Source organism: Acanthochromis polyacanthus, chromosome 5, assembly GCF_021347895.1.
Source record: "Acanthochromis polyacanthus isolate Apoly-LR-REF ecotype Palm Island chromosome 5, KAUST_Apoly_ChrSc, whole genome shotgun sequence".
In the NCBI taxonomy this organism is placed as follows: Eukaryota; Metazoa; Chordata; class Actinopteri; family Pomacentridae; genus Acanthochromis; species Acanthochromis polyacanthus.
In genome coordinates, this window is record NC_067117.1 from 36,766,790 (window position 1) to 36,791,116 (window position 24,327).

Here is a 24,327-nt window from a genome sequence, read left to right on the forward strand (position 1 = left end):
CGAATCCATGACAATTAATGTTCAGTCTATTTTAGTCAAGTGACATTTGTCATTCTAAGTTTAGTAATCATGTGGGTAATGAAAGATTACAGTGTACAAGTTGAGATCCCTGCTGTGAATGTAACTGACAGATAACAAAAATGTTAATTTGATAAGCATGAAATTGTTTTAGCAACACGCCAGCATGCAGCAGCTTAAAGTGACAAGAAAAATTCTTGAATCATTCTAGCTTAAGCCCAGTAAGAAATTATATTTTAAGGTTAATGTAAAATCCTATACTCCAATTTACACCTAATCTTAAAGAGGATGTTGTGTAGTATGACAACCGTCAGCATACAAAGTGTCTGAATCACATGTGGACACCGATGATTACATTATGTGCTGTTAACTGTATATTGAGTGTCTGCATTCAAACTATGGCTAAAGGTAACAGTTGGGAGAGCAATGAAAAGCATTTTTAGGCATCAAGATATTTGCTTTAGGGGGTTCTGGTGATGTCATCTCCCAGAATGGCTGCTTAGACTGATAGCTCTCTGGAGAATTTTGTAAAATCGTCCCGTACATGTATCAAACTTTCATTTTTCTCATAATAACAGACGAGGGTTAAACGGGACGAATATGGGGAAAAAAGATGGACGACCAAAGGGTGCCAATGAAGAAAGACAAAGTGAAGAAAACTCAGCGAGTGCCTCGGAGGTTAGCAATGGCGCTACTGCTAACAAGGCCTCAAGCCTCCCTGATACATCGATAATGACTATATTAGAGGAGTTATGAGACTTTCGTAAAGATTTCCAAGATTTCAAATCAGAGTTGATCACTGTAAACCACAGGACCACAGAAGCTGAAAGTCGTATTGAAAATTTTGAAGACCGAGTCGGAAATGTGGAGCAAGTGCTAGCTAAGATGCTAAAAATCATGAGCGAGCAAGAGAACAAGCTAATCGACCAAAGAGAGCAGAGCTCGCAGGGTGAATTTGAGACTGTACAATGTCCGCGAAGGGGCTGAAACCGGAACATCGATGGTTGATTATGTGGAGAAATTACTTAGGAACAGTCTGGACATTCCCCAAAGTATGAGACTTGGCATTGAGAGAGCACACAGGGTGCTGGGTCCCTGTCCCAGGCCATCAGAGAATGGAGAGGAAAAGTCACGTTCAATAATAGTGGGCTTTGCACGCATTACAACAAAAGAAGAAATTCTCCGCAAAGCATGGACTAAAAAGACTGTGCTCTGGGACGAAAGAAGAATATACTTTGATCAGGACTATCCCCCATCTATCCTGCAGAAACGTAAGGAGTATGCTGAAGCGAAAAGAGTTTTGAAACGGCACAACATCCAATTTCAGACCCCATACCCTTACAAGCTGAGAGTGTTTTATGAGAATGGAACCCAGCTGTACCAGTCAGCGGAGGACGCAACTACAGATATGATCGCCCAGCAACACGGTCTCACGGGGATTCGTGAAACTGTTACGTAAATTTTTTGTTTCTTTTTCGTGCGCACCAACACGATTTCGTCATGTTTTTCGTGCCGCTCACCACGAAATGTTTTTCGTGTTGCTCACAACGAAACCCGCTGTGGTAATCACAGCTGAAAGTGGTTTATACCAGCGGATTCATGACGATCTAAGCTGTCCATCGGCGTATACTGCTTGTGTGATCGCGTTTGCGGCCGCCGGCCGCCGGACATTCTTGAAATTCCTATGCAAATTGGGGAAAAAAAAAAAAAAAAAAAAAAAAAAAAAAAAAAGGTAAGTGTACCACCGGGTTATGGTTATGGTTAGGGTTATGGTTAGGGACGATGTCATGCAAAATATAGCGTTGGATTCGCCATGGTTTTACATTAAAAATATAATACACACATTCGTTTGAAATACGTTCTGGGTGGCACGAAAAGTCCGCCGTTTAAAATACATTGGTGCGCATTTCGTGGTGAGCGGCACGAAAAACATGACGAAATCGTGTTGGTGCGCACGAAACCGAAACTAAAACTTACGTGACAGTTTCACGAATCCTCGTGAGATCGGGCTGGATCGCCAGGGGCCTGCCGGTTACCAAGGTAACAACGAGGGAGAGCCTGACGGAGCAACTGGCACGGTCAGTATGGTCAGCGGCCAGAGGACAACAGCGACGTGATGCTGGAGACGCACGTGAAAAAGCCATCTGGGAAAAACTACAGATCTACAGGAGGCCTACATCACCCGCCATTGAGCAATGAAGACTTGAGGTTTGTTTATGACACAATGTTTGGGAATTAAAATATTACCCATCTTCTCTTTCCAATAAATGAGGACTAAAATCAGAGAGATATGTGACTTATGGTAACGAAAGAGTGGACACAGAGCTGCCTTAGGGGCCCTCTTTCCTTCGAGAGAAGAGGCTCTCCCCTACTTTTTGACGGTTTTTCCACCTTATTACAGGGTCATTTAGAAGAGATCCCTACCTTGGAATCACATTTTTACCGCCCGGCAAAACATCGTTTTCCGGAAGGTATTGTTTTCAGCTGCATGGTCTTGCTTGCTTGTCTGTAACAATTTGGTTTCCGCGCGATAACTCGATAAAATATTGATGTAGCCTCACCATATTTGGTACACAGGTGTACTATAACAAGACACAGGTCAAGTTTACATTTGGTGACCTTGACCTCATTTTCAAGGTCACAGGGGTCACCTTTGTCGCCGGGCGGTCCAAGTTTGGTAAAACTTCTTGTTGTGTTTTTATTTTTTATTGTTTCCGCTGTTGCGGCCGTGTTTTTTGTTTAGAGTTCTTGATCATTCAGGGAGTTGACCATTTACTTAAGCACTATGCCACGCTGTATTTTGGGTTTGTAAGTTATGAATAATGACCAGATAAAAATTATTTCATTTAATGTGAATGGGCTAACTAATCCGGTGAAAAGTTGTAGAATCCTAACCAAAGTTAAAAAAAAGACCAAGCTCAAGTGGTATACTTTCAAGAAACCCATTTAAATGATGATGAACATGAAAAACTAAAGAGGATGGGATTTACAAGCATGTTTTGTTCTTCATATAAATCTGGTCGCAGGCGTGGTGTGGTGATCCTTATTTCAAATAAACTGAATTTTGAAAAAACTTTTGAATTAAAAGACAAAGAGGGAAGGTTTATACTAGTTAGAGGTAGTATAGATGGTAATTTAGTTACTTTTATGAATGTTTATGTGCCTCCAGGGAGCGATCAAAATTTTTATCAAAAAATCATAAATATACTTGTCACTGAAACAGTAGGTTTTCTGATATGTGGTGGAGATCTAAACATTCGTCTGCGGCCAGAACTCGATAGCTCGAATGGGAAAGTACTAGATTCAAGCACTTTACATGTGAACGTACGCGCACTTTTTGAAGAGGTTGGTCTCATTGATATATGGAGGGATCTTTATCCTAGGAGGCGAGATTACTCCCATTACTCGGTTCCACATTCCCTTTATACAAGAATAGATTACTTTATAACTTTTTTGAAAGACAAAGACAGAATTCAGACATGTGACATGGGGACAATAGATGTAAGTGATCATGAGCCTTTATATTTAATAGTAAATTTAAATATGAGTCCCCAAAACAATTACATGGAAACTGAATTCAAGTTTACTAAAAGATACTAATTTTAAGGAACAAATGAAAAAAGAAATACAAGACTTCCTCGATATCAACGATAATGGAGAGGTCTCACCTCCTATACTTTGGGATACATTAAAAGTTGTAATAAGAGGGAAAATCATTGCAATAGCCTCATATAAGAAAAAATTAAGAAATAGAACATTGGAGGAATTACAAAACAAACTAAATGAATTAGAAAATAAACATAAAAAGTCTGTAACACAGAGTACTTTTGAAGAAATAAGAGAGATTAGAAAAGAAGTAAACAATTTAACAACCCAAAATATAAAGAAAAAAATTAATGTTTCTTAAAAATACTATGAAAGTGGGTCAAAGTCAATGAAAATACGAGCATGGAAATTAAAAAAGAAGATTTCTGAAAATACAGTAAATACAATTAGAGATCCTCAAACACAACAGATAAAGAATAAACTCCAAAACATACATAGAGCCTTTGAATTATATTATAAATCCTTGTATTCAAAAGTCTCTGGGGGGAATGATAATAAAATTGACATTTTTTTATATTCACTAAATCTACCAACTCTCACTGAAGAACAAAATAAAAAATTAGCTGCGGATATATCAGAAGTAGAGCTTAGAAAAGCTATTGGTTGACTAAAATCAAATAAATCACCAGGTTCAGATGGCTATATGGCTGAGTGGTATAAAGAATTAAAATCCGAGTTGATCCCTGTATTACTTTCTAAATTTAATTGGGTTTTGAAAAAGGCACAAATACCTCCAAGTTGGAATGAGGCAATTATCACAGCAATACCAAAGGAAGGCAAAGAAAAAACCAAATGCGCTTCGTACAGACCAATATCAGTTCTTAACATAGATTATACACACGTGGACAAAATTGTTGGTACCCCTCAGTTAAAGAAGGAAAAACCCACAATTCTCACTGAAATCACTTGAAACTCACAAAAGTAACAATAAATAAAAATTTATTGAAAATTAAATAATCAAAAACAGCCATTACTTTTGAATTGTTGATTAACATAATTATTTAAAAAAACAAACTAATGAAATAGGCCTGGACAAAAATGATGGTACCTCTATAAAAGATTGAAAACTATTTGACCAGAGTGACATGATTAACTCAGGTGTGTCATTTAATTGACATCACAGGTGTTTCCAAACTCATAATCAGTCAGTCTGCCTATTTAACCCTTTATAGGGCACTCATTGAAATACTTAGAAATTTAAAATTTCAATCCTGGAGTGTTATTGGTGGATATAAGAGGACATTTTTTCTTTTTTGACTTTTTAAAAAAGTTTCAGATTTAGGCTGCAAATCAAAGTCAAAGAAGTTACCATATACGGTTCCTCGTCAGCCTAGGGTAAAAAAAAATCCAAATAATATGTGAATAAATTATTGTAAAAAATACACTTATAAAGATGAACATTTATTTCCAAATCACCAGGTAGACATATGTTTTACAGAACTTATGACACTTGTGTCAAAATATCACGCACACGATACAGTGCAAAAACAACGGCAGTAAGTTACTGCATGTAACCAAAAAATAGTGAGAGCAATTTCAAACTCTTTATGTAAACATTGTCAGGAACACAAATAAGTGCACTTTCCAAAATATCCACTTATCTCACAACTTGTAAACATCAACCTCAGCAACATAAGAATGCAATCATACAGAAACCTGCTTTCAAACAAGACGACTCTGATCACCTGTCAAAAATCAATTATAGTCCAGTCACTTAGGCAACTGCTTCATGGTACGTTATGAAGCAGTTGCGGTCAGCATTGAGGCACAGGTGGACCTTACAGACTCTGCAGAGGATGTTTGACCTCAAGATGTGTCCCTTCCTGCTGCAGTGCTTGCAGGTCTGGCGGGTGGTGTAGAGAGGAGCATGGAAAAGGGACAGGTCAAACCGAACAAAATCATCCGGGGTGTGGCTACGGTGTCCCCTCACAGGCTTAGGAACATCGACAGAGGTGCTGAGGCTTACTTGAGATGCTGAGCTCCTTCGTGGGCGAAACATGACTGGCCTCTGGGTGCTGGCAGACCTGAAAACCTGGATCCTAAAGTTCTTCAGTGACAGGCCATCCACACCAAGAGCCTTGCAGTCCCGCTTGTAGATCACCCAGGCATTTGTGAGGCTGACATCAATTGCATATGCAAACAGCCGCATGTACCACCTCTTGGATTTCATGGGACTGCGGTAGAGATGAACCAGCATGTCACTCTTGTCAATTCCCCCCATGCTGGAATTGTAGCTTTTGATGACAGCGGGGCAGCTCACTTCCTCCTTCTGCTTGGTCTCACTGCAGTACCGGTGGACTGAGGACATGGGCTCCACTCCCATATCTGTGGACAGCAGAGTGACAGTCTTGTTGTCCTTCCATCTGAGCGCTAGTATCCCATCATCACTGGTGACATAGCTGTAGGTACCCCGAGGAACAGCCTTCTTCTCCATCTCCTTGATGGACTTGAGTGGAGGTTTCCCTATTCTGTTGTCCCTGGCTGTCCCTGTGTACCTGCAGTTCTTGTCCTTGAGGTACCGCACCAACTCCAGGCTGGTAAAGAAGTTGTCAGCAAAGATGGCCGTGGTGGTAGAGGGGGACATGGTACTAACCAGGACGGAGACTATCTGACTGGTGGCACCCAAGGTTTTTTGTTCAGGCATGAGAGGAACACCATGAGCTTCCAACGTAGTCTTTCCCTGATACAGCACCATGTCATGAATGAAGCCATCCTCAGAAGCTCTGGCAAACAGTTTGAATCCCCATTTGTCTGGCTTGTTCTTGATGTACTGCCTCAGGTTACCAGCTGTCTTGCCTTTGTAGGCAACCATGACCTCATCCACTGACTGCTTGGGGGTTTGTGGCTCCTTCCTGAAGACAGTATTCAGGAAGCTGAACAGTGGCCGGATCTTGAAGAATCGGTCAACAGTGCCAGGGATCTGAGTGTTGTCGTTGAAGTGGACAAGCCTCCTCATCAGCCTGAACCTCTTAGATGACATGAGATTTGCAACTTGAGGGACCCTGGTGTCCATTGCCCAGTAGTCATCAATTGAAGGCAGCTCAGCAATTCCCATGTAGATCAGGATAGCCACAAAATTCAGCATCTCGTCTTCAGTGGTGGTGAAAGTGGTGTTAACGTCTTTCTGGGTTGCATATAAGTTGGTCTGGTATGTTATGTGCTCGATGACTTGGGGGCTGAAGTACCTGCTGAAGTACTCAAATGGAGTCCCAATGAAGTCAGGGGGAGAGTGCTGGTACTCAGGCAGGGGTGGGTTACTTAGGTCAACCATCTTCCAGGTGGTCAGTCTGGCTGTGGACTTTTTCTCTTGGGTGGGCCTCTTGGCCTGTGGTGCTGGCTGGTCATCGTCTTCATACCTGTTGTTGTTGTGGTCATAAAGGTCGTCTTCATCGTCGTCCTCATCCTCAAGCACCTCCACCGTAGGCCGCACGCACCTCCGCTTACCAGAGGGACCCCTGTCACTCAGGTCTGGGGTGTCCAGGTCGTGGCTGGGTGGTATGAAGTCAGGGTCTTCAATGTCATTGTCTCCGCTGTCAGAGTCCTCATCCTCACTGATAGCTGGGTGGGCTGGCACAACAACAGTCTGTGGCACAGAAGACCTCCTCTTCCCATAGAAGTACTGAGCAGACAGTTGCTGCAAAATAATGTATAATAATTTTTTAAAAAATGAAGAAAAACCCACCTCTATAGAAAAACATATATGTATGTATAGATATACATATATATATAGTTTGGTGTTGTTTTTTTTAATGGTGTAAGGCTTACAGTAAAAAAACAACACCAAAACATGTCATAAAAGTGTGATAAAAACTGTCTGAACTTCATGAACTGGTCCTAAATCATGAATATTCAACTATTATTGGCTTTAAAATCTATATAAAAGGGTTACATTTTTCACTGGAACACTGTATAAGCTTAAACAATTCTGTGGAAACACCCAATGCACTATTGAGTACTGTTTTCTTAAATTATAATTCATTATTGGTGAAAAAATACATTAGCATGGCTTGCGATATGTTATTGGGCGTATGTCTATAAATAGACTTGCCAGCACTTGCCCTAGTTTTACGTGAGCAGGGCATATGATCAAATATGGGGTCTCTTTTTTTCACGTGAAAATTTCATTACATTCTAGAAATCCAACACAAATGACACCTATGTTAACATTTAGCTAAACTACTCAATAACATGCTGAGTGAGTTTCATCCACTTACCATTGGTAATTTTGATGCTACAACCGTGGTTTGGGATTCAGCAGTGACCACAAGATCACTTTTTTCGACTTCTGGAGAAAAGGAGAAGTTGGAGCCGCACCGGCTCACTCGTGATTGGTCAGAGGCCACAGTGACTGTGTTGTGATGTAGCCTGACCTTCACTGATTGGCTGGATGAAGTCACGTGATTCTGCCCCTTCTTTGAGAGACGAGGGGGTGCCGTTTTTAAAGCCTGTGGAAGTTACCATATATGGTTCCTTGCCCGATAAAGGGTTAAAGGGAGACAAGTAGTCACCCTGCTGTTTGGTGAAAAGGTGTGTACCACACTGAACATGGACAACAGAAAGCGAAGGAGAGAATTGTCCCAGGACATCCGAAAAAAAATTATAGACAAACATCTTAAAGGTAAAGGCTATAAGACCATCTCTAAACAGCTTGAAGTTCCTGTGACAACAGTGGCTCATATTATTCAGAAGTTCAAGACCCACGGGACAGTAGCCAACCTCCCTGGACGTGGCCGCAAGAGGAAAATTGATGACAAATTGAAGAGACGGATCGTTGGAATTGTATCCAAAGAGCCCAGAGCAACCTCCAAAGAAATTAAAGGTGAACTCCAAGGCCAAGGTACATCAGTGTCAGATCGCACCATTCGTTGTTGTTTGAGCCAAAGTGGACTTCATGGGAGACGACCAAGGAGGACACCACTGCTGAAAAAAACTCATAAAAAAGCCAGACTGGAATTTGCAAAAATGCATGTTGACAAGCCACAAAGCTTCTGGGAGAATGTCCTTTGGACAGATGAGACCAAACTGGAGCTTTTTGGTAAGGCACATCAACTCTATGTTCATAGACTCAAAAACCAAGCATACGAAGAAAAGAACACTGTCCCTACGGTGAAACATGGAGGAGGCTCAGTAATGTTTTGGGGCTGCTTTGCTGCATCTGGCACAGGGTGTCTTGAAAGTGTGCAAGGTACGATGAAATCTGAAGACTATCAAGGCATTCTGGAGAGAAATGTGCTGCCTAGTGTCAGAAAGCTTGGTCTCAGTCGCAGGTCATGGGTCTTCCAACAGGACAACCATCCAAAACACACAGCCAAAAACACCCAAGAATGGCTGAGAGAAAAGCGTTGGACTATTCTAAAGTGGCCTTCTATGAGCCCAGATCTGAATCCCATTGAACATATGTGGAAGGAGCTGAAACATGCCATTTGGAGAAGACACCCATCAAACCTGAGACAACTGGAGCTGTTTGCTCATGAGGAGTGGGCCAAAATACCTGTTGACAGCTGCAGAACGCTCATTGACAAATACAGAAATTGTTTAATTGCAGTGATTGCCTCAAAAGGTTGTGCAACAAAATATTAAGTTATGGGTACCATCATTTTTGTCCAGCCCTATTTCATTAGTTTGTTTTTTTAAATAATTATGTTAATCAACAATTCAAAAGTGATGGCTGATTTTGATTATTTAATTTTCAATAAATTTTTATTTCTTGTTACTTTTGTGAGTTTCAAGTGATTTCAGTGAGAATTGTGGGTTTTTCCTTCTTTAACTGAGGGGTACCAACAATTTTGTCCACGTGTGTAGATTATTTGCTACTATAATAGCGAGAAGGATGGAGGAATTTCTGCCTAATTTGATACATAACGATCAAACAGGCTTTGTAAGAAACCGGCAGACACAAGACAATGTACGTCGAACTCTTCATGTTATAAACCATATATATAGGAACAAAACTGAAGCTGAAGCTATGAAGATTTTCTGTATAGAATATTACATAAATTTGGATTTAGAGATAAAGTTATCGAAACGATCAAGTGTTTATATACCAGCCCTATTGCAAGGATTAAAATTAACGGTTATTTGTCAAGTAACTTTGCTTTGGAAAGAAGTACGCGACAAGGGTGCCCACACTCCCCGCTCTTATTTGCATTGTATCGAGAACCGCTGGCCCAATCTATAAGACAAAATTTACATATTAAAGGTATAACTCTTGTAGGAAGAGAGCATAAGTTGACCTGCTATCCAGATGACATTTTAATCTATTTGGGAAATCCGACAAAGTCTCTTCCTAAACTCATGCAGCAATTTGAACAATACAGCAGGCTTTCTGGATACAAAATAAATATGAATAAAACCCAAACACTCACAAATAACTATAACCCACCGGTGGAAATAACTTCTAAGTACCCTATGCTGTGGCAGGCTGATTCCTTAAAATACCTGGGTATCACGATTCCAAAAGACCAGACAAAAATGTATGATTTAAATTATATTCCATTGAATAAAAGGATAAACGAAGACTTAAAAAGGTGGAATTTGATTCCCTTCTTGTCTTTGTACTCAAGGATTGATTCTATTAAATGATTGTCTTACCAAAATTACTGTACTTGTTTCAAACATCGCCAATACAAATTGAGCAAATTCAATTTAATGAATGGGATAAAATGGTATCCAGATATATATATGGGAAGGAAAAAGGTCAAGAGTTTGTTTAAAGACATTACAACTGACTAAAGAAAGAGGAGGATGGGGCCTGCCATCATTAAGGGAATACTTTTGGGCAGCACAAATGAAGGCATTGATAAACTGGTGTGATATATCTTATGATTCTCAATGGAAAAGTATAGAGGAGAAAATCTTTCCTTTCCCAGTACAAGCTATCTTGGCTGATGCAAATATTCAAAATTACATTGATAATACTGATAACCCCTGGGTTCAATGCACTCTATCTATCTGGAAACAGGTAGTCAAGAAATATGATTTAAAAAAAGATATAGTTAGGTTCAAATGGTATGCTTATGATTCCGACTTTTTACCAAACAAATTAGATGCACGATTTAAATTATGGACTGCAAAAGGAATAACAACCCTATGCAAGTTAATCAAAGATGGAAAAGTCATCAGCTTTGCCGAGCTTAAAGATAAATATGCTCTGGAAAGGCAGGATTTTCACCGATTCCTACAATTGCGCCATTATATTGACACAAATATTAAAGTAGAATCTGAGGTAAACAAGGATCTACTGCAATTGTTTAGAAATTCTTATGCTGGAAAAACAAATAACAAACTTATTTCAGTTTTATATAAATGGCTGATAAATAAGAAGACTCGTTCAACAAAACACGTAAGGACAATGTGGGAAAAGGAAGGAGGAATAAGAATATCGGAAGAAGAATGGACAGTACTTTGGAAACTCACATGGAAATCTACATATTCGCAGAAATGGAAAGAATATGGATGGAAAACATTAATAAGATACTTTATCACGCCATGTCAATCAACACATTATGATGGGACTCCTCCTTTGTGTTGGAGAAAATATGGAGATCAATGTGCAAATCATTTTCATATTCTATGGGACTGCCCGCTTCTCAGATCATATTGGCACGGGATTCATGGAGCACTACAGGACATTTTCAAGTGTAATTTTCCATTTAATATGAAGACTGTCTATTTTAGTTGTCTACCTTGGGAATGGGGTAAGAAAGATAAATATTTAATAAGTATTCTATTGGTTGCAAGTAAAAAATCTATTACAAAAAATGGTTGTCACAAGATGTCCCTACCATATCAGAATGGTGGGACATAATTATGGACATTTATAAGATGGAAGAAACGACAGCATTTGTAAATCAGAAGCACGATTGGTTTATAGCATGTTGGGAAAAATGGGTCAAGTATATCTAAATTGAAAAGCCCAATTTAATCTTAAAATAGGACAATGGTAAAATGTATTGGTCACTCCCTTGTTCACATTATTCAATATTTTTGGATTTTTTTTTTATTTTGATGGGAAAATGTTTTCCTAAATGTGAATAATGATGGTGTGCACATGTTTGCACATGTATATTGAACCCGTCAACAAAAATTGAAAACTTATAAATAAAGAATTTTTTAAAAAAAAGATATTTGCTTTAAGAACTACCACAATAGATTTAGACTTTTGTATCATGTTTTTATGCATATGCCTCGATTACTGTTGAATTAATCTATAAATAATCAGGAACAATTAACAGACTTGGTCTGCATTATGTATAATCCCCACAATATCACAACATTCATTTGTCAGACCGGAAGAGTGCATTTCCAAATATCACCCAAACATTGCACGCAGAATGATCAAATGAAACAAAAGTCTCGCTTGCATCAAGCCACACCTCTCAGCCTGTCTGTCTGAAGTTGTTAGACACCAAACAAATTTTCTTTTTTTCCATCATTTAAGGGACTGAGATGTGACTTCCTGAACTCAATGATCTGAAGTGAATCCCTAAATAAAAACAATCTCTGTGGATTCATTTCAGAATAATATTCGAAAGCTACTGTTATCAAATGTTGATTGCAAAGAATAAGGAGGGAAAAACTGTCCCTGCTATTTCAACAGATGAGTAGATCTGCACTCCCAGAGCTTGCATTTCCTCCATTGTCTGTTGCAGTTGGGGAAATCTTGTTGAATTCATCAAGGAATCAAAGAATACAAGACGATAAAAAGATCAACAGTGACAGATGGGACGTCCAGTGGCCAAGGTAAGGAACTTAAGAACATCCGCTATTAAAGCAGTGTGTCAACAGCGTTTAAACAGACTATACTCGTAAAGCAGAAGTGATAAGTAAGTAACTAATTTTAACTAGTCATCTGAACCTTGAAGAAAAACTGAAAGAGTCTGTGGACTCTAACAATCCATAAAGAAACCTGTCTCAAATGTAGTTTTCTTTTTGTTTGAGAAAAAAACTCCAAAATGTCCTAAGTTGTACCCTATGTAACCAAGTCAACAATTGGGATCATAAGGTAATTCCTTTCTTCAGTGGTTAAAAGCATTCACACACTGCTGTTCAAAAGTTTGAGGTGACTATGAAATGTCCTTATTTTTGAAAGAGAAGCATTTTTTTTCAATGAAGATAACATTAAACGAATCAGAAATACAGGCTGGACTTTGTTAATGTGGTAAATGACTATTCTAGCTGGAAATGGCTGATTTTTAATGGAATATCTACATAGGGTTTCCAGCAACCATCACTCCTGTGTTCTAATGGAACATTGTGCTAGCTAATAGTGCTGAAAGGTCAATTGATGATTAGAAAACCCTTGTGCAATTATGTTACTACAAGAATAAAAGTGTGAGTTTCCATGGAAAACATGACATTGTCTGAGTGACCCCAAACTTTTGAATGATAGAGGACAGGTACATGCAATGTGTCCCAAATAAGCTGTTTCAGTCAGGTTCTATGTGTCCCATGATAATTGCATAGTCTCTGATTAAATAAATGAATAAATAAATAAAATTTCATTTCAATGATAGACTCTGACAAAAAAATGAGACAGAACATTTACAAGTCAGAGTCTAACAGAATAGACAGAATGAGGTTAGCAAAGGAACTAACTGGCTGCATTATTTGTGTATTTATGTTTTTGTTTGATAGCTCACATGGTGAAAAGGCTGCACTGTAAACTGAGCAGCACACAAACAAAAAATAAAATAAAATGAGTGGTAGAATCAGATACTTTCCATTATGATTTGTATTTCTTTGCATGTACAGTATATATTACGACACACATATCCTACCGTATATTGTTGTAACCTGGCATGGATACGCAACCAAAACTGGTAAAATTTTTCACTTTAACTTGTGGTGATGTGATTTAGCCACGTCCGCCAATTCTCACAGTGTACTTATTCAGTACATGTGCTGCTGTTGCTGCTGTAGTATTTTATTTTCTATCCCACAGTTTAATTATTAGGTCTACTATATAATCCAGCGCTCATACCGTGCTGACGTGCTGTAATATGCTCTTTAACGTGTGCCTTATCAGGTTCTGTGCCAGAGATTTGTAATGGTAAAGAAGGTAGGATTAGGGGACAACAGAATAGCCATCATAAACTGTCTCTCTTTCTATCTATTGCTCATGAAACCATGAAGAACTGATACGCTATGGATTTACTATTATATTGTATGGGCGTACATATATTTTGTGCACAGATATGTAGGTACATCACTACATATCTGTTCTCGGGTTTAGGCATGGATTCAATTGGGAAAGGTGTAAATGATAAATGTTACTGCAATGTACATGTATTAAATGCAAGAGCTATTTTAAATTAATTTCTAATCATTTATATACTAGAGATACATGATAAACTGAGTAACATCAGTATTCTAATATGTCAAGTATTAGAATGTGTTTCCTGCATGGTTCTTGTGGGGTGATGATTTAATTAGAATATAATTATTTTTAAGGTTGGATATGATCACAGTGCTGTGTTTTCATCCTTTTCCTCATTTCAGTTGTCAAAAGTATTGTCACTGACATTTCATTTTCAAATGCTGATAGTGGGGATCAAGAAAAAATCTAAGGTCCCCGGGGTGATGATTACACAGTTTATCGAGATGCTGCCAGAGGGGAAGAGCCATCCAGACTTCACCTGCAAGCCGATTGCTTTGACCATCCAGGAGGGTAAGACTGATAGCAGAGGAATAATTTTAAACATTTATATCCGAGAAAAAATATTTGAAGGTGATTTTATGTGATTCTACATAATGTATTCATTTTCTGCAAGGCTGGACAAAAGCCCAGGCATTCAACAATAACAGACCTAAGTCAGACAGAAAAACTAAACACAAAGTGATTAAAACACGACAGAATTTCAAACTCACTCTGCAAGGGGGGAAATTTTCTTTTTTTTATTTGCAATGCGGTTGTGTCATACAATTCTAGTCATGCACTGTACAACATAGCATAGTGTATATTATAAATAAATGTTCATATTGAATAGCACACTACATATTTGTATGTAGTGTTTCCTAAAACACTACATACAAATATGTAGTATTTTAGGAAACACTACATATTTGTAGTTTCCTAAACTACAAATATTGTAGTTGTTTCATTGTTTCCTAAAAGTCACCTATCTTTCATTTTTTCTTTTTCAAAACAGGCAAATTTGCTTTTTTTTAAAAGCCATTGTCACTAGAGACCCAGCGCCGAAGGTAACGTGGAGCAGAAATAACGGAGACGTGTCTGATACATCGAAATATCAGTCCGAATATGATTGAAACTCAAATGAGCATACATTTGAGGCAAGTGATAGTGACTATCAAATCACAGTGATACTAAATAAAAACATGCTTATGTAAAGGAGTGGTAAAAGTAGCATACAGAAAGACAGAAAAATAGAAAGGACAGGACAGAAAAACAGAAGGAGCAGGTATTCCATGACATGAAGGTCATTCAGTCTCTGGACATATTTGCTTCTTCAGTTACTTTCACTGATCCCAAAAGGAGCATCAGCTACCAACTAAAACCTAAGCTGTGGAAGGACATAAAAACAAGAAGCATTCAAAGAGCACGGTACTCCACGAAGGCTGCTCGGTCGTATCATTTCCAGCAGTCGAAATATTGAAAACATTTGCATAAGAAATCACAGCACTATAGAATGTGGACATTTAACATAGATCTACCCACAAACTAAATGACTTTGCACTGAGCCCAAGTATATGTTATGCATGTGTACATTATGTACAGATACCGAATTGCATCACCTAAGTATGTCGCGGGCAGCGAGAATTGATGGGATTCAACACAACACCCTCACAATTTAATCAATTGTTTCTTGTATCATTTCTGAAGGATAAGTCCTGATAAGTCCAGTGATTGATTTGAAGTTGGATCGTAATCATGTCATTGTCAGCTGCCTGCTGACGATGACAAGTATTTACTAGTTGTCATAGTTACGGTCACACTGTGCCACTATCTTGCAATGGTACAGAAATCTTTAACAAATCCATGGATCCAGACTATGTGCCACATCACTGCCAAAATCTAATCACTTGGTCCTTGTGTCATTTCTGACCTTCCTTGAAAATATCATCCAAATCTGTCCATTTTTGAGTAATGTTGCTAACAGACAAACAGACAGACGGACAAACGTACATCAGTCGGAATAACTAGAGACAAGTTAACAAAGATTGCCGAAAGTAATGGATAAATGGCACACAAATATGTGTGCCATATGCATACTTCCATATGCATACTTGAACACATCTACTAAAGGTAAATAATATCGATAACATCCACTTTCAAATACTGTTCATCTAAATATCCAAATTAAAACTGAATCAATTTCACACATTTGGAATGTGACAGGTGGTGTTGATTAACTGAGTCCATTATTATCCCCCGCCTCCACGAAGTGGAAAAGGGGGATATAGGTTTGGCCTCCGTCCGTCCGTCCGTCCGTGCTTCCGTGCGTGCGTCCGTCCGTCCGTCCGTCCATCCGTCCATCCGTGCATCCGTCCGAGATGAAAGGGACAGCTTTTCTCGGAAACTATTACAGCTAGGATTACGAAATTTAGAGTGTAGCTTCACACCATGGACACCTTGATCAAGTTCGAAAATGAGACCTGTGCGATAATATTTAACAGAGTTATGGCCCTTGATCACTATTTTGGATATAGACTCATAGACATCACATGTGGCGGGGGATATTGATGACCATGTCATCTTGTTCTTTTTGTAACCGACTGGAGTCAGAACAGATGGTACATATATTATTATTGAAATCATGTAAGTAAGAAACGTACAGGTGGGAATTCAGAGTGATAAGCGCTGTGATGACAGCAATACACTCATGGGAAAATGTTACATTTGCATTCATGTGTTTGCAGTTTAAAGTACATTTGACAGAATCTGCATGCAGTAAATGAGCATGCACGCTCAGTATCATGCATATTAAAAAACTCTGTAATTACTTTCCTTACACTAATCTGTCACATCCATAATGAGCAAAGCATACTTGTATTTAGCATGTCTTGTATCTTGCAGATGCCAAATGTTATGCCGGATCAAGCAGACACCTATAAATGGCTTGGATGCCTGCACCAGCTCATTGGCAATAATGTAGCTAACTCTTACAGCCCCATCAGCAATATCGCGGCTGCGCGTAAAAGTAGACTGCTGTTTCTTCAGACCAGCGACCAATTTGTTTATCTCTCTTTCCTTATTTGTCCTTTCAAGTGGTCATACTTGTCTTTATGATGAGTCTCATAGTGGCGCCGAATATTAAACTCTTTGAACACTGCAACTTGCTGATTACATACCAAGCACACTGGTTTTGCATTCACTTCTGTGATTAAATACTTCTCAGTCCATTTTTCCAGGAAAACTCTGCACTCCGTGTCCACTTTTCTTTTTTTTGACAGTGCCCTTTTGGGAAGGGTGTGTTGACCGATAACTTGTTTAGTAGTGGTGAATGATGAAGCAAGATTGCCAGTTTATTTTTACTTAGACACATCAAGTTGCGAATGTTTATTTCCTGTGACGAACTCGTGTCAGTGCCGCATGCTGGACGTGAGCGCTTTTACACATTTACTGCCCTTTAGTGGCCGGAGGGAGCATTTGGTTTGTATTTATTTTAAAAAATCACAACTTTTGATAGAAATGAGCTAGAGACTCGCTTCTTTTTTTGACATACTCAGAAATTTATGCCAGGGCGGATTAAATCATCCAACGGGCCGTATGTTTGACATGCCTGTTGTAGATTAATACTAAAGATTAACACTTTTTCTTTATAGTTTTGACGTCTGCAGTATTAATCTGCATTCTAAAAATATAATTAAATAAAAAACATTTCATGAGAAGGTGTGTCCAGACTTTTGACTGGTAGCGTACATGTGTGAATAATTTAAAATCTCAGCAGAAAGCAACTTTCTGCCAATTAATGGACTATAGTGCCTGTCCATTTGTTTTCTGCTTAATACTTATGGCTTCTTCCGTTTTTGTTCAAGTTTGTCAGGAACATGTCTAACCTGAGACCTATTCGGGTGAATGCAGATGATACTGCTTCCTTTGAAATTGACATGGACCTCATTGACCCAAGCAGCTCCATATTCCTATACAAGGTTAGTGTTAAAAAAAATCCTCCTCTAGCAGCAGAGCTTAATAGTTCAAGGAGTCATCTTCCAAAGACTTTGAGATACCACAACTAATTTCATTGCAATCTGGCAAGTACTTGGAAAGATGCATCAAAAATATTTACCACTTAAGTCAGACAGGCAATTGGACATCCTTGGAGTCATCTGCCGGTAAACTCACAAATCCAAAACACCTTATCATTTTGATTTTGCAACGCATTCCATACATATATAGCTAAGGTTCTGAGTTTTAAAACATTCTGATGAAGTTTTGATATGAAGCTTTCAGTTTTTCTTCAAATGAGTGCCATTTCTTTGGGCAGTATCTTGCAGCTCTGCTTTGTAATGAAAGTTTCAACCACCCCAGAGGAAACTGAAATTGAATATCTCTCCTACAGGATGGTGAAATGATTCCTTACACAAAAGAGTTGGGAGAGCAGATGAAGCATAGCCGCAAGTTGGGAAAAAGTTTATTTTCAGTATGAAGGACCTTATGCCAGAAGATGCTGGACTGTACCAGTTGGATGTAGAGGATGTTAATATGTTTTCCACAGAATTTAAAGGTGAGTAGTGATACAGTACCCATCAAACTAGAAGGTCTATTTAAGCTTACACTACGCTAAACACTAAATTAAATAAAACAGCACCAACTGTCCAATTTAAATTCTTTAAACCTATTACCTGTTATTTTTTAGTTCCTATGGTGGATTTCTTGGTGAAGATTCAGGAAGTGAAGGCAAAGGAGAGAGAAGATGCTGTGTTTGAGTGTGTCTTGTCAAAGCCCTTCTCAAAGATTTTGTGGTTTGTCAAGAATTTGCCTTTGGAACAAGGGGATAAATATGATATTGAGGTCTCAGAAGACAAGCTCATTCACAGGCTGGTGGTCAAAGACTGCATAGTTGTAGACAAAGGAATTTATTCTGCCTGTGCAGGGATCAAATCCTGTAATGCATGGCTTGTCGTTGAAGGTAAAATATTTTTCCCCACCAAAGACGAAATGAGAGAATACATCTATTGCTATTTAACTTATTTACACATTTCATTTATATTGGTTAATGTCTTATAATTTAAGAATATTGAAAAATAAAAATGATTAATTTAATGTATTTTAGCTTTTAATTTCATAATATGGCATTTTCTACTGAGTTTGCACAAATCTCAATTTGTTTTTCCCAATTCAGCTGACAAAGAAGTGCCAAAGGGCAAAAAATCAGCAAGGAAAGCAACAAGGGTGGGGGGATCTGGAATGGATTTGCAAAAGATTGCCCAAGAGCAACAAATAAAATTAGAGGAAAAAAGAACAGATTAAAGCTTCTAAACAAGCTGCAGCACCTCCACCTGAACCCCCTCCAGCTCTTGCACCCACAAAGGTTGAACCTCAGGCACCGGAACCAAGTAAGAATCCTCACCAGAAGTTTTATTTAGTTTCAACATGTTAAATTCACGAACACAGAAGCCGTATTAGCAAGAACACGCTGCATATCAAAGCCTGGACAAATTGTATTTAAGACAGACGTCCACATACACTAGGAGCCAAAAGTTTGGACACACCTTCTCATTTAATGGCTTTTCTTTATTTTCATAGCTATTTACATTGCAGATTCTCATTGAAAGCATCGAAACTATGAATGAACACATATGGAATTATGTAGTTAACAAAAAAGTGTGAATGAATCAAAACATGTTTTATAGTTTATATTCTTCAAAATAGCCATCCTTTGCTTTGATTACTGCTTTGCACACTCTTGGCATTCTCTCCATGAGCTTCATGAGGTAGAACCTAAAATGGTTTTCCAACAGTCTTCAAGGACTTCTCAGAGATGTTGAGCACTTGTTGGCCCTTTTGCCTTCACCCTGCGGTCCACCTCATCCAAACCATCTGGATTAGGTTTAGGTCAAGTGACTGGCGAAGCCAGGTCGTCTGATGCAGCACTCCATCACTCTCCTTCTTGGTCAAACAGCCCTTATACAGGTCTGGAGATGTGTTTGAGGTCAATGTTCTGTTGAATAATAAATGATGGTCCAACTTAACACAAACCGGATAGGATGGCATGTCACTGCAGGATGCTGTGGTAGCCATGCTGGTTCAGTGTGCCTTGAATTTTGAACATATCCCCAACAATGTCTAACAGTTGTCAGATAGGGCTGTCAACTGTTTACCGACCTGATTTTTGCACAACACAACTGATGGTCTCAACCCCATTAAGAAGGCAAGAAATTCCACAGATTACCTTGACAAGGAACACCTGGTGAAAAGGAACACTTGAAGTGAAAACCATTTCAAGTGACTACCTCATGAAGCTCAAGGAGAGAATGCAAAGAGTGTGCAAAGCTGTAATAAAAGCAAAGGGTGGCTATTTTGAACAATCTAAAATATAAAACATGTTTTGACTTATTTCACACTTTTTTGTTTACTACATAATTACTCCATCAAGGAATGCGGTGGAGTTCTGTGACGATTGGCATATGTATGTCTAAGAATCTGTCTATCTCTCTGTCAGTGTGCAACATTACTCAAAAAAACGGATTTGGATGAAATTTTCAAGAAGGTCAGAAATGATAAAAGGACCACCTCATTAAATTTTGGCAGTGATGCGGCTTATAATCTTGATCTACAGCTTTGTTAAGGTGTCGCTGTAACCATGACAACAAGTGAACACTGTGTCAGTTACCTGCTGAAGATCACATGATTACGATCCTACAACTCCACCAGGAGTCATCCGTCGGAAATGACACAAGGAACAACTGATTAAATTGTGGGGGTGTTTCCGAATCCCATTAATTCCTGCTGCCCACTACATATTTAGGTCACACAATTCGGTATCCGTACATCACATGCACATGCATAACACATGCCTGAGTTCAGTGCAAGGTGATTTTGTTTGCTGGTACATTAAGATTAAATGGCCATTCTATGGTGCCGTGGTTTCTGATCATCAATAACTAATTGTTAAGGAATTAATTTCAGGCTTCTTCATGAAACAGGTAAAACCACCGCATGTTCGTTAGAAACTTCATGAACACAGACCGCCAAACGACAAGTAACAATTTCCCGGCACTCACAGAATACTTCCACTTATCAGTGCACACATCCTTCAGAATAAAAGCATGACTCAAAACACAATGACGCTTAACACTATTTAAAAAAATGGTGTATTTCTACAAAAAATATGCTTCATATCTGGGAATGCCAGATGGAGGAAGTAACAGCTTTGGCACAGTATTGCACTCTCTGAGTGCTTTTCTTGTTCCAAATGTGTTCATTCATAGTTTTGATGTCTTCAGTGAGAATCTACAAAGTAAATAGTCATGAAAAAAAGAAAAATCACTAAATGAGAAGGTGTGTCCAAATTTTTGACTGGTGGTGTATATGTGACACAAATATGACAATGAAATCTGTAACTGTACATAAATGTGTCTTTTTGTGTGTTTATTTAATAAATTTATTGTAACTACAAATATGGGAGATTTTGCCATATGAATTTGCATATAATACTTGCTTTAGTGATCTGTTAATTGTTGACAGAAGTGGAAGCAGCACCAGTGGAACCAGCATCAGAGAATCCACCAATTGTGGAGGTAGTAAGCACAAGTAAGAACCTGAAATGACTGTGGAAACCACTGCATGGATTCAAATGTGAATACAACAGCTGTTCAAAATGTCATGGTCTTAGTTTTCTGTTTTGTTTACAGTCATGTCATATTGTGCTTACTAGTGGTGAAGTCTAGGGTATACTCCAGCCTCATAAACCAAAGCCAGGTCAGGTTCACATATATGTGCACGCGCACACACACACACACACACACACACACACACACACACACACACACACACACACACACACACACACACACACACACACACACACACACACACACACACACACACAGCAGCTCCTTTATTTCAAACTATCAATTAGATACTTATAGACATTATAGCGTCAGCAGCTCCTCTTCCTGCCATCAGGTAGAGCTGATGTTTCCTCTTCATCAGGCTCCCTTTTCTAAACGTTAACCTTATCTCCAGCTGTAGTTTCCTAAAGCGGCAGTATTCACAGGACAAGCAGCAGGCTTATTAAAACACTGAAATAGTTTCATTTGGCTTTGCTTTCTTTTTGTTATTTTTTCTCCACTGACTGGTGTTGGATTATTAGAGGTTGTTGACTGATGTCCCTCTTCTTCGAAGCCAGGGGTCAAAGGCGGACTTATCATTAGGCAAACACAGGCAATTGCCTGGGGCCCCAAAATTTCCAAGGGCCCCCAAACGTCTCATGAAAGCTGATTAATAAAGGCGTTTTTTTTATTTGAAGCAATTACTATTTTTTTAGTCTTAATTTGCACACTTAAAAATAAATAAAAATGGTTGATCTATCACTATCATGATCGTTATTCCCCCCTCCTGTCTCGCGCAATGGACTTTTCCATGTTACTGCGCACGCACAGGCTTGATTCAGGAAGATGGCAGCAAAACAAACTTGTTGGCGCGGTTTTGAGAGAGCGGGTGAGCAGTGAGACAGATGAAGCGGAGTTATCTGAGTGGAGCGGAGAAGAGAAGAAGGCGAGAAGAAAATAAACAGTTTTTATCAAAACTACCAAAAGTATCAACCTTTTTCACAGTGACACCGAGTGGGGATTCTCTGCAACAGCTAGAGCTAGACGCTGCTGTCAGTAGCAGCTCTGCTGTCAGTGTCAGCCGAGGAGATGTGGCGAGTGAAGCAAGGGATTCTTTTCATGAAGATGTGAGTATTAAATCGGTCGAGATGGTAAACTATATTAAATGTTGATTAATGTTATTTTCAATCACAGCAATAGTATTGAGATAGTTCTTAGATAATTATCCCCTCCATTTCACAATATTTAGTTGATTCAAAATCTTTGTTTAGTGAAAAATATTATTCACTGGACATGGGGAAATATATGAAAACGGTTATGCAACTAGAAACTTAGGCTGTCAGATAGTTGTAATAACAACTGGGTACAAGATTATCACTGTCTTATGTGTTGATTCTCAGAATGAGACAGTGATGGACCCAGGAAAGGACCAGTCTCGCTCTCGGGACGATGAACAGGAGATGGATTGTGAGACACCAACACTCACTCAGCAGTTTAGTGGTCACGTTGTTGATCAATATTCCCCACTTGAAGATGATCCTGCACTCTGGCCGAAACAGCTTTCAGACAATGAGCGCTGCTCAATTGTGCAGAAAGGTCCTGTTCAGATCCAGGACAAAAATGTTCCAAGGAATGAAGAGGGCCGCAGATTTACTAATAACTACTATTATATGAACATGAGGAATGGAGAAAAGATATGCAGGTCCTGGCTGATGTACAGTGAATGTAAGGACAGTGTTATCTGCTTTTGTTGCCGTGTGTTTGGTAACAAAGACAAGAGCACTCAGTTAAGTGGGGATGGAGTTAGTGACTGGAAGAATCTTTCAGTTACCCTTAGACAACATGAGAAATCTGCTGAACACATTGCGAACATGGAAAAATGGCGCACTCTAACACAGAAGCTACAGACGAAAACAGCCATAGATCAGGTTCATCAAAATCTACTTGCTCTTGAAATAAACCGCTGGAGAGAGGTCTTGACAAGATTAATTGCAATTGTGAGCCATCTTGCAGAGCGTAATCTTTCATTTCGTGGACACTCAGAGCGATTGTTTGAGGCTGGCAATGGAAACTTCCTTGGGCAAGTGGACTGATGGCTCAGTTCGACCCAATCATGCAGGAGCATCTGAGGAGAATACAGACAAAAGAACAAAGTGAGACTTTTCTCAGTCCTAGCATTCAAAATGAATTAATCTCCCTTGTTGCAAAGAGCACAATAGATACAATTGTGAAAAAAGTCAAGAATGCCAAATATTATGCTGTAATCATGGACTGCACACCAGACGTCAGCCACACTGAGCAACTTTTCAGGTTTTTATTTGTTAAAAAAGTTTAAAATATCCAATAAATTTCGTTCCACTTCACGATTGTGTCCACTTGTTGATTCTTGACAAAAAATTAAAATTTTATATCTTTATGTTTGAAGCCTGAAATGTGGCGAAAGGTTGAAAAGTTCAAGGGGGCCAAATACTTTCACTAGGCACTGTATATATATATATATATATATATAACTATCTATCTGCTCAGCGGCGTAGTGGTTAGCACTTTCGCCTTGCAGCAAGAAGATCCCGGCCTGGGCCTGGGATCTTTCTGCATGGAGTTTGCATGTTCTCCCTGAGCATGCGTGGGTTTCCTCCGGGCACTCCGGCTTCCTCCCACAGTCCAAAAAATATGCTGAGGTTAATTGACTACTCTAAATTGCCTGTAGGTGTGAATGTGAGTGTGACTGTTCGTCTATGTATGTAGTCCTGCGACAGACTGGCGACCTGTCCAGGGTGTCCCCTGCCTTCGCCCGAGTCAGCTGGGATAGGCTCCAGCACCCCCCGCGACCCTAGTGAGGATAAAAGCGGTATATAGAGAATGGATGGATATATACATCTTCTTCTTTTCCTTTCAGCTTTTCCCTTCAGGGGTCGCCACAGCGAATCAATTGCCTCCATCTAACCCTGTCTGCTGCATCCTCTTCTC

General features: G+C 39.1%; 2 protein-coding genes and 1 pseudogene across 2 annotated transcripts; 2 read left to right on the forward strand and 1 right to left on the reverse strand.

The window, feature by feature from the left end:
• Nucleotides 1-5,338: 5,338 nt before the first annotated feature.
• Nucleotides 5,339-8,085, reverse strand: LOC127534169 (piggyBac transposable element-derived protein 3-like). The gene is made up of 3 exons (XM_051948704.1): nucleotides 7,995-8,085; nucleotides 5,649-7,191; nucleotides 5,339-5,537 (listed from the first exon to the last, which is right to left on the reverse strand). The coding sequence occupies exons 1-3, from the start codon at nucleotides 8,083-8,085 to the stop codon at nucleotides 5,339-5,341; spliced, it is 1,833 nt and encodes a 610-aa protein (XP_051804664.1).
• A 6,075-nt stretch (nucleotides 8,086-14,160) lies between these two features.
• On the forward strand, nucleotides 14,161-15,996 carry LOC110970476 (immunoglobulin-like and fibronectin type III domain-containing protein 1; annotated as a pseudogene).
• A 5,315-nt stretch (nucleotides 15,997-21,311) lies between these two features.
• LOC127530246 (zinc finger MYM-type protein 5-like) lies at nucleotides 21,312-23,723 on the forward strand. The gene is made up of 2 exons (XM_051948311.1): nucleotides 21,312-22,487; nucleotides 22,761-23,723. Exons 1-2 carry the CDS (start codon nucleotides 22,266-22,268, stop codon nucleotides 23,451-23,453), a joined length of 915 nt encoding a protein of 304 aa, XP_051804271.1. The 5' UTR covers nucleotides 21,312-22,265; the 3' UTR covers nucleotides 23,454-23,723.
• Nucleotides 23,724-24,327: the final 604 nt, after the last annotated feature.